Below are 11,320 nucleotides of genomic sequence, written 5' to 3'. Positions count from 1 at the left end.
TTAATAAAAATAAATCGAATAAATATTCTATAGCTATATAAATAAACATTTGAAATAAATAATTAATAACCAATTTCAAATCATATTTAAAATACAACTCTGAGTAAAAACAGCAACGCCGTTAAAAATTTCATCGCCTTTAAGATAGTTTATTGCCGAACGATCGTCCGACCATCAGCTGTTCGATAAAATTGTTTTTTTGTTATCGTGCCAAATTGTGCTATTTTTTGTTTACAAATATTAAATTGTTGTTTTGTTTTCAAATAAGAATGTTTTGAGTGCCATGTCTAAAACAGCAAACACTATAGAAGATGATGAGGCTTGGGAAGATCTCAATTTAGATGACTCGGCCCTACAGAGTCTGTTGGACAATCCTTTAGATTCGCCAGACACCTCACGGCTGCGTGATGGTGAACAGCATGTGGGATTTGACAATACCATGGGCGAGTCCTGGATATATCCCAACAATTTGCCAAGTCGTTCCTATCAAATGAGTATAGTGCAGAAAGCTTTGTATCACAATACCTTGGTGGTATTGCCCACAGGTTTAGGTAAAACGTTTATAGCTGCTGTGGTCATGTACAACATCTATAGATGGTATCCTCGAGGAAAAATTATATTTATGGCGCCCACTAGGCCTTTGGTGAATCAACAAATTGAGGCTTGTCAAAAAATCATGCCATTTCCCAATAGAGACACAGTTGAATTGACAGGAAAATTGCCTAGGGCGAAGCGTACTGAAATGTGGAAAACCAAAAGGGTATTCTTTGCCACACCTCAAGTGGTGCAGTCGGATATATTTGGTGGCCGCCCTCAAGCAGGGGAGAGTATAGACGAAGCTTCTTACCAAGATGGCGAGCAAGTAAATAACACGGATTTTCCTTTTGATTTAGTAAAACTCATTGTAATCGATGAAGCCCATAAGGCCAAAGGCAAATATGCCTACACAGAAGTTACCCAGGCCATAGCTAGAAATACAAAATATTTCCGCGTTTTAGCCTTGTCTGCCACTCCCGGCCGCACTTTGGATGATGTGGCGGATGTCTGTCGTAATCTTTTTATATCACATTTAGAAGTACGCTGGGATACTTCTATCGATGTATTGCCCTATATACACAAAAGAACCATGGATACCATTGTGGTTACAATGGGTGACAAAATCAAAGAAATTCGCGAACAACTTTTACTTATTGTGGATCCTTATTTGAGGCAGTTAACCGAAGCTGAGGTTTTATCGGGCTCTTTAACAAATATTAATCGTAATTTCCTTTTATATGAACAAAAACGTTTTCGTGATCGTTCCTTCCATGCGGGTCGTCATCCGCAACATTCCGCCATTGCCAGTAATTTTGCCATATGCATTAGTTTATATCATGCTCTAGAGTTGTTGGAACGTCATGGCTTAAGGGTATTTCTAAATAATTTCGAAGAAGATGAAGAGGGCAAAGGTAAATTTGTTTTGCAAATGGATCGTCGTCTAAGTGAGCTGGTGGAGAGAGTTAAAAAACAAATGGGTCCCAATCCATTTGAGTTTTCGGCCGCCCCTATGACAAATGGTAAAATTGCAGAGATACCAAAGGATTTAGATTTCGGTCATCCAAAATTTGAGAAGACTCGAGAGTGTTTGTTGAGACATTTTGAGGTGAGTATTGTTTTGGGATAGATTTACTGTAACAGATAGATTATATATATCGAGGGACTATATTCAAAACTATCTTTGATTTTCACGAAAATGACTTTTTGATGTTACATTGTTAATATTTCCAATCTATTAAAACTATATTCTAATACATATCCAAAAAGATTTCTAACACATCGAAATATTCATCATAGACCCACAAAAGTATATATATTCTGGGTCCTAATAAGATGATAAAAAGCTATGGAATTCCAAAACACGATAGGGCCCAAACCAAAAGAGATATCTGGCTGTAAATGATTTCGCCTAGCTACCATACAAATGTCCCCCCGGAATACTGTTTGAACAGTCATAAATAACAAACTAATTCTATGTACTTTGAAATTATACTGAAAAGTATGGCGAAAATCGGGCAACATTTGTCCCTAGTAATTGCATCAGTAGAGAACGGCCGGACTGATTTAGACAATTTTTTTTTTAATTTTGGTCATAGCACAACTTAGGTTTTTTCGCCCACCACGCCCACTTTTTTTCGATTTATCTAAAATCGGAAAAAGGCTACACCGATTTGGCTAATTTTTTGTTTAAATGATCATAGTAATCCAATTTAAGTTTTGACTGAAAGGAGCTCGATCTGTGATCACTCATATTTCTGACCAAAAATCGAATTTTTAATATAAAAACTCAAAAATCTAAATTCGCTAATAACTTGGCTAATAAGCGTTTAATCAAGAAAAAGAGCTCGATCTGTGATCACTCATATTTCTTAATAAAAATCGATTTTTTATATAAAAACTCAAAATATCTAAATTCGCTAATAACTTGGCCAATAAGCGTTTAATCAAGAAAAGGAGCTCAATCTGTGATCACTTATATTTCTTAACAAAAATAGATTTTTTATATAAAAACTCAAATTATCTAAATTCGCTAATAACTTGGCCAATTAGCGTTTAATCCAGAAAAGGAGCTCGATCTGTGATCACTCATATTGCTGACCAAAAATCGATTTTTTATATAAAAACTCAAAATATCTAAATTCGCTAATAACTTGGCCAATAAGCGTTTAATCAAGAAAAGGACCTCGATCTGTGATCACTCATATTTTTGACCAAAAATCGATTTTTTATATAAAAATTAAAAATATCTAAATTCTGATGTTACAGGAGCAAATTTAAAAGACAATATTTCTTTAACACTTAGAACGGTTAAGTTTGAATTATAACTAAAATTTGATATTTAGATGGAGCTATTATTAAAATAGTGCTTATTTTATATTAAAACAAGTAAGAGAGCTATATTCGGCTGTGCCGAATCTTATATACCCTTCACCTAATTATACTTCAAAATAAAAAATTATATTTCAAAATAAAAAATTTAAATATTTTTAGGTGAACAAAAATTTTTTTTCAGTTTTTTCATTTTTTGGATAAAAACATTTTTCGAATTGTTATTTTAAATTTAAAAAAAAAATTTCTGTTTTTTAAATTTTTTTTTTTGGTGAAAAGCCTTCTATTTTTCAATTTTGAATTTTAAACAAAGGAAGTAAAAATTTGCTAATAACTTAGCAAATAAGCGTTTAATCAAGAAAAGGAACTCGATTTGTGATCCCTCATATTTCTGTCCAAAAATCGATTTTTTATATAAAAACTCAAAATATTTAAATTCGTTCAACTTCTTTTTATTTTCAGAATAATGAAGATTCTCGCGCCATAGTTTTTTGTGAATATCGCGAATCGGTTATGTTGATCTATCGCATGTTACTACAACATGTACCTCTTCTAAAGCCAAGATGTTTTGTGGGCAAGTAATAAAACATAAATATATTTGCAGTTTTACATTTGATCAATTTCTTTACAGGACAAGGCGGCAGTAGCGGCGCGCTTAGAGCCTTAACCCAGAAACAACAAATACAAATAATGAATGATTTTCGTTCGGGTAAAAGTAACATACTAATTGCCACCTCAATAGGCGAAGAAGGCATTGATGTGGGTGAAGTAGAATTAATAGTATGCTTCGATATAAGCACTTCCAATCCCACCAGGTTTGTGCAGCGTATTGGTCGTACGGGACGTAAGAAAAATGGTCATGTTATAATGATGGTTACGGAAGGCAGAGAACAGCAATTGATGCGTGAGGTATTGGCCAATAAGGATCAAATCAATAAAAAGCTTTTACGTTCAACTGTAGTACAGCAGTCTTTGTATAAACATGCGCCACGCTTAGTGCCCACGGAATTTAAACCCAAATGTATACAAACTTATGTAAAACCGCCCTCAGATGATGAAGAACTGTCCAGTCCCAAGATGAAAAAGCTAAAGAACAGTAAACTTAAGACTCCCGAGAAGGGTGCTCAGGATTTGCGTAAGTTTTTCCAAAAGAAACCCAAAGAACTTGATAAAGAAGATATGGAATTTTTTGAAAATGAAGAGAACATGTCACAGCTTAAGCCGGGTGTACAAACGCAACAAAGAATTGTCAATAAATTGGATAAAATGAAAAATCTGTTTAAAGATTTACAAACGCCTATGGCAACACAGACGCAAAAAGCTCCTACAAACTCTCATACCAAGTTAAACAACAGTCAGGGTTCTATTAAAGATTTCTTTAAACAACCTAATGGAGCAAACAAAACTACGGAGAATTCAAGTCAAACATTAAATGGTAGTCAGGCTTCTGTTAAAGACTTAAATGAATCCACTATAGATTTATGTGATGAAGACATGGATAAAGATCATACAGATGTTGTGAATGCTAATAAACCCTTTATCGAACAAATAGACCCCGAACGTCGGCGTAATTTGGAGAAATTTCTTAATATGACTTGTACCACACCGGAGGTTTTAAAAAGAGCTGAAATTAATGATTTGGGTTATCATTTGAAATCGAAAGAATTGTCCAGGGAAATGAAAACTCTATTCCTTACGCGGAAACCTGAATATATCAAAGAAAATCTTGAACAAATGCAGGTTTTAAAGGCTTTATATGATAATGATGACAATTCCTGCTTTAGCGAGGAAGAAAAATCTATAAGAGAAATCAATACCATAATTTTAGATCTCTTTGGGGGTTTGGACAAAGTGGAAGAATTTCTGAAAGATTTGGAAGCCGAGAAGTTTAAGCAGAAATGTTTAGACAGCGACACGGAGTCTGAGGAAGAAGATCCAGAGGATATGGATAAATTTCAAAAGAATTTAGACAGTATTTTAGAGGGCCTGGGTGATGGCAAGCGGCATGATAATTATGACTGGATTCAGCAGCGTCTTAAAGAAACTAGATACTATAAGGACTTAACGAGAACTAAAACACCAAACGATGTACAGGAGTCCATGGTCTATGAAACTATTGCAGAGCCAGAACATGAAAACTCAATGAACAACTTTGATGATTACTCCATAACGGAGTCGAAATATAGCAGCCAATGGCAAGAGTTTAATAAAAAAGATATAGCATTCAAATCTACGCCTCTACAAGGACCTCTAAGCAGGCCTCCCAAGAGAGGGGAAAACGTTAGAAAGACTTCCTTGTTAAGTAAACTGGAGGAGACTAAAGAAGAGCAAGAAACAACTGAAGATAAAAATGATATGCCAAATACTAGTGCCAATTCCAAACAAATACAAAATGCTTTAGAAATGTTAGCAGACAAATTAATGGTACATTCTTTAAATGAAACGGTAACGGATGAATTAGATGAATTGGAAACCATATATAAAACAAATAGACAAGCTTATGAAAAGCGCCTGAAACAGCAAAATGAAGCGAAATTATCTTCAACTAAAAATTCCTTTAAAGAAATGGACCATCAATCAGCTCAAGATGACTTGGATGAATTGCAAATTACCTTCAATGCTAAAAGAAATGAATACGAAAAGCGCAAACTACAGACAGAGGCAAAGTTGTCATCCACAACAAATTTTGAAGATCTGAATATACCCGATGAAGATGATCTAATAATGGCCGCTGTTGAAGCTGAATTGAAATTTTCTCAAAATCAATCAAACGCTAGCAAAAAAGACTCTAGATTATCACTGCAGGATCCAAATAAAACACCTGATTTACCTAATTTAATCAATGATAAGTTAGGTAATAATAATGAAGACAAACTAACACCACCCTCCTTAAATTCCACACCGGATTTAGATTTCAGTCATAGTAATATAATAAAACCTGAAAAACCGTTCTTAACCTCAAAACTGCCAAGGCCGCCATCAGTTGCATTGCGCCAAGAATTAGATTTAGATATGGAAGCATTTATGGAACCTTTTCCAGAAGAACAGGAACTAATCAAAACTAATCTGTCTGCTTTTAGACGAGAAAGTTTCAAGGAAAATATTACCGCCTCAACTATAATAAGGGAATCTCCTGATCTTTTTGCCGACGAACACACACGACCGCTCATTAGAAAACCCATAGTGCGTAAAAAATCTTCTTTAGCCTCAACATTATCCTCTAAAATAAACATACAAAAGTGTCAATCCTCTTTAAATCCCACTAACTCTCTAAACTCTCCACAAAAGCCCTTATTTAGCACACAAAACGCTGGCCAATTGTTAAAATCTCCTTCTGCACGTTTACCCACTGACAAGCAAAAATATGAAAAATCTCCTAGTATTTTTGATATGTATATGAAGAATACCAAGGGCAAAGGCAAAGTACCTAAATCTTTGGCCAATACCTCAAAGTTATCCGCATCGGTGAGCATGCCAAATAATGTTAGTGCATCCGCAAAGGATTCACCGATTATTGCAGCATCACAGCAAAATGAAAGTTTAATTGTGATTAGAAGTAGAAGTGGTAAAGCTTCAAAGCGAAAAATATTTGACAGCGATTCGGACCATGAGGCCGATGTTGAGCATGGTGTGAGTGTACTAAAGACTAGAGTAGCGGAAGAAGATGATGATGAAAGTGACTTTGAAGAAGTTGCAGCTACACAAGGGGTAAGTTTTATGCTTAATTATAAAAAATATTCAAGTTATTTGTAAATCTTAAGAGGTGCAGCGAGAGCTGTTAGTCCGTTATATACTATATTTCTAACGTATTGGTTGAAATTAAAAGGGAGACTTCTGAAGACTACTCCTAGAACTATTAAATTTTGAACCGTAGGGATAAGTATGCCTTCCACAGAGATAGGTTAGGTTAGCTTCCGTGGGTAGCGACTCTTCGAGCAGCTCACTTGGGTCCATTAAAAACTGATCCCATTGTGATACCCAAGGTGTAAACGTCTGGGTATTAATTATACGTCCATCGTTTCCAGGCTAAACCAACCAGATTCTCTGATGAAAGAGTAGATTCGTCTAAGACTCAACCTTGATAGCTCATCTAAGCATTATAGGAATGGTAGTCCGAGGATGCGTTCCCTCAGGTTTACCAGAGCCGGGCATTGGCAGAATAGGTGGGACACCGTCTCCACCTCTTCTTCATTGTGACAGCTCCTACAGTAGTCATTGTACCGTAGGCCCAATCTCCTAGCATGTGTCAGAATTATACAGTGTCCTGTAATGAAAGAAACAATTAGCCTTATTTGCTCACGACGAAATTCTATAAGTAGATTCGTCCTGCTGGCATCATATACGGGCCAAGTAGACCTCGTTATAACACAGGAAGACTCATTGGTCCACCTGCTTTGTGCAGGTTCATATAGTATCCGCTGAACAGCCATCTTGCAATTAACAAGGGAAATACCAGAAAAGGGGTCGATCTCTTCATCATCCATCATCGCACCCCTTTTGGCCAGTTCGTCTGCTATACAATTTCCATCGTGACCAGGGACCCATATAAGCGTTATCCTAGAATGTCTCGCTATCTCATTAAGGGATACCCGGCATTCCTCGGTTAACCTAGATGTCGTGAAGACACCCGCTATTCAGTTAACGGCAGCCTTGCTATCAGTAAATATGCATATATCACCAGATATTCGATAAAACCTCAGCCAGTTGGATGCACTTTTAATGGCCGTAACTTCCGCCTGAAGAGTCGTACAGAAGTTAGGTAGCCTGAAGTAGGATTTAATCCCATAGTTATCAATGAAGAAAACACCACCGACCCTTATGACATCGTCAGGGGGGAAGAGTCCGCGCTGCCATAAATCCCTATTCGGAATCAAAATATGGAACTGCCTATCGAAAAAAGGTTTTGCGATGCAGTAATCGACATTACTATGTAAGTGCCCATAATAATTCAGTATCTTTGAGTGCCCATGGTCTTTTCCAAACCACGAGCATCCAGCATTCAGTCTCACAAAGACTAAATGCTCAAATGCTCAAATCAACTGGTAACCAGTTTAGGATAGTAAAAAGTGCCTTAGAGGGGGTAGTCCTTATAGCGCCTGTAATCAGTATCGCGATAGTCCTGTTAACTCGTTCCACAGCCTTCCGGTGAGTAGCATTATCTTAGGCATGCCACCACACCACCACTACATAGAACAAGATGGGTTTAACAACTGCTTTGAAGATCCAATTGATTGCCCTTTTACAGGAATAGATGGCCACATATGCCTTATTAATCCTGTTTTGAATATTCAAATTCCAGGATAATCTTTTATCCAGAATAATGCCAAGGTACTTTGCATTATCTCTGATCTCGAGACTGATTCCCTTAAGTCTAGGTGGTCTGAATTCATCGATCTTATACCTCCTAGTGAAGAGAACCAATTCCGTTTTTTGTGGGTTCACACTAAGTCCACTCAAAATACTCCACTTACTCAGTGTACTTAATGCTGATTCCATACAACTAGATATTGTATCCAGAAATTTACCAGATATAAAAACTGCAACATCGTCAGCATATGCGACTGTCTTGATCCTTCTGTTGTCCATCCTGACCAACAGGGTATTCATAGCCAGGTTCCACAGAAGTGGAGATAATACACCACCCTGTGGGGTTCCACGATTGGCTACTTTTGAAACACTTGTACCACAAGTGAATACTCCTTATGTAATAGCGACTATTCAATGGAGCCAACTAGCGAGTGTAGAGCTGTTTCCACCTTACCTCCTTTAGGAATGAAGACTACTCTATACCTCGTCCACCATGTGGGGATATAAGTTCATCTAATACACGCTGTGTATATATTAATGAGCCATGGTACAACTATTTCTTCGTTCTTTTGAAGATCTGCAGGAATAATGCCATCCGGCCCAGGAGATTTAAACGGGTCGAAGCTTTTGATTGCCCACTGGATTCTTTCCCTGTTCATCGGAACAGAGTTATCACACGGAGCAACAGAATCGGTAGCCCTAGTCACAGTCGCGTCATCGACTGGGAGGCAGCCTGGAAAATGAGTGTCCAGAGTCCATCTACCACAGGGTTTCTGGATATAACTTGTTACCACTGGTGAGGTTTATAAAATTTTACGTAATCGGTTAATCTCAGAAGATCCTTCCACGCCGCTACAGAAGTCCCTCCAGGCTTTCCTTTTCGCATTCCTCGTAAGGTTCTTAAAGTGATTCACTTATATGCCGGCCAGTTACCCAGCCTCTTTGAACAGTTTACCACACGTCCTTCTGGCTTGTGCAATCTCAGGATTCCACCAGGGAGGCTTATTCCTACCCCTGCGGATGTTCGGCTTACAGGCCAAATTAGTAGCTGATTGGAACGCTTCTGTAAGTGTCTCAACTGCTACCTCAATATCTTCCCTACTTTCAATGGGGGGCGGGTTTGGTAAAGACCGATCTGCATCTCCCAATTGATCTTTCTCCTATTTAGAATGATGTTATCACTCCTATACGTTACACTAATTGAAATCAATATATTGGTGATCAGAAAAAGAGCAGTCCTCAGAGACAGCCCAATTATTAATCATGCTGTGGTGCTCAGCACTCACAAGTGTTAAGTCAAGTACCTCACTTCTATTTGAAACAGTGAAGGTAGGTTCTGAACCTCACAGAGATGTTGAGTACTGTTCTAATTTCCTTTGTCTACGAAGTGAAAATTAACACCATGATGTTCGGAATTGATAACTACATTTTTTTCGATATTTAGATTTTTGGGCTCTGTACCCAATACCTTGACACGAACACAGATGATTGAGGACGTTGGCGATCTGAGAGTTTATCGAAACATATCCTTAGAAATCTTTACGGGACGAAGACGGTTTTTGATACAACCCAGATGAGAAAACATTTGCAAGGCAATCAACGCAAGCAATCTTTACTGAGCGAAGCCAGTTTTTATACAACAAACAATTTAAAAATTAGGGACTTATTCATTTTATCTTTGGGGGTTTGGTTCCCTTCGTGAGGGGACTAATTTCATTTAGAACATTTGGCGGTTTCATTCGTGAAAACCTAAAGTTGAAAATATCTCGAAAACTGATCTAACGATTTTAAATTGTTTATCATGTTGGAGTTCAGCTTATACAATAGCTTCTCTTAAATGTTTTTTTCAAAATGTGCCTGCTTGTCCGATTTATATTTACTACGATTAACAATTTCCAGATTGACGAGAGTAGCATCATTCAGCAAAGAAAAAAACGTCGGCGTTTCAACTCCTTCATAGACCAAGAAGCAGGCGTAAGCGGTTCCGAACAAAGTGAAGATGAAGCTGATCATACTATTGGTTGTTATATACACGACTCTGTTGTAGTGCCCAGTGATGACGAGGATCCCGATCAAGCATCTACCTCACATATGCAGGCTATGTATTTGCAATCCCTAAAGTAAGTAAAGCTAAAGTAACTAACTAATTACAAATAGAAATATGTTATATATAAAACAATCTCCAGGAGTCCGCAACAAAGAAGAGGAACTTTTAAAATACCCGCCCCACGTGTCTACAATGATCATTCACGCATATTCTCTCAGGCTGTATTACCCGATGATACCTATTCCCAGTATCTACCTGATTCATTTGTTGTCGAGGAAGATGATGCGGATGTAACTGAAGTTTCTATGTGTCCTTTGGAAAGGGCAGAAAAAATACTAAAAGAAAGACGAAGGGCCAAAAAACTAGGACTTTTAGAACCAGAGAACTGTGTTAAAAAGAAAACTGGAAATACAAAAAAGAGAATTCAAATAATCAATGATAGTTCAGATGATGATTTTGAATAGTTATTTGTAATTAGTTAGTCTAAAAATATATATGTATTGTATTGTAGTATGTTTATTTTGTAACTTGATTGTTTTATAGTTTTATTTTAAATGCAAACTGTGCTATACTTAATAATATATATTTTGTTTCCTACTATTATATGTATGTATAAGTTTTAATTGTGCGATATTTTTTTACTATAGCAAATTGCTAATTTTTAATGCTTTCGGTATGTTAGTATTATATGAATAATAAAAATATTTTTGGAACTTGAAGGTTGTGTGTTGATTGTGAATAATATTCATTGAATTATAAATGATATAATCGAACTATTCCTTACATATTCCGACTGTCTACACAGCAGAAGCTATACCAAATATTCTATTATAGCTGTCACAAAATCTCCAATTAAGATCTGCATAGTCTGCCAGAACCCATTGTAATCATCAGCTGACCAGCCATCTCAACTTTCATACTGATCCACAAAAATCTTGAGGTGGAATATTGAATGATGAGGGCTCTAAATAAAAATTGTTTCACTTGGATCAGACCACCTTCACATAATTATATTCCTCGATCGACGATTTATGGTTTCTGAACGCCACACATACATTATCCAGAGAAGACCAAGAGACTTCACTGGGAGTGATGCTGTGA

The 11,320-nt window shown here is 36.8% G+C and overlaps 1 protein-coding gene across 1 annotated transcript; it reads left to right on the top strand.

Annotated features, from left to right (window-relative positions):
* Positions 1-253: 253 nt before the first annotated feature.
* Fancm (FA complementation group M) lies at positions 254-10,938 on the top strand. Its single transcript, XM_065513566.1, has 5 exons — positions 254-1,642; positions 3,328-3,439; positions 3,497-6,573; positions 10,072-10,292; positions 10,359-10,938. Exons 1-5 carry the CDS (start codon positions 284-286, stop codon positions 10,681-10,683), a joined length of 5,094 nt encoding a protein of 1,697 aa, XP_065369638.1. The 5' UTR covers positions 254-283; the 3' UTR covers positions 10,684-10,938.
* Positions 10,939-11,320: the final 382 nt, after the last annotated feature.

Source organism: Calliphora vicina, chromosome 5, assembly GCF_958450345.1.
Source record: "Calliphora vicina chromosome 5, idCalVici1.1, whole genome shotgun sequence".
In the NCBI taxonomy this organism is placed as follows: Eukaryota; Metazoa; Arthropoda; class Insecta; order Diptera; family Calliphoridae; genus Calliphora; species Calliphora vicina.
This window is presented reverse-complemented; position numbering and strand designations above follow the sequence as displayed.

What these genes read in the sequence shown, in the direction of transcription:
- Fancm (XM_065513566.1), top strand. Translation starts at nt 284, where the DNA reads ATGTCTAAAACAGCAAACACTATAGAAGATGATGAGGCTTGGGAAGAT. An exon ending in GTTTGTTGAGACATTTTGAG is followed by an intron (nt 1,643 to 3,327) that starts GTGAGTATTGTT and finishes TTTTATTTTCAG; the next exon opens with AATAATGAAGATTCTCGCGC. An exon ending in AAAGCCAAGATGTTTTGTGG is followed by an intron (nt 3,440 to 3,496) that starts GCAAGTAATAAA and finishes ATTTCTTTACAG; the next exon opens with GACAAGGCGGCAGTAGCGGC.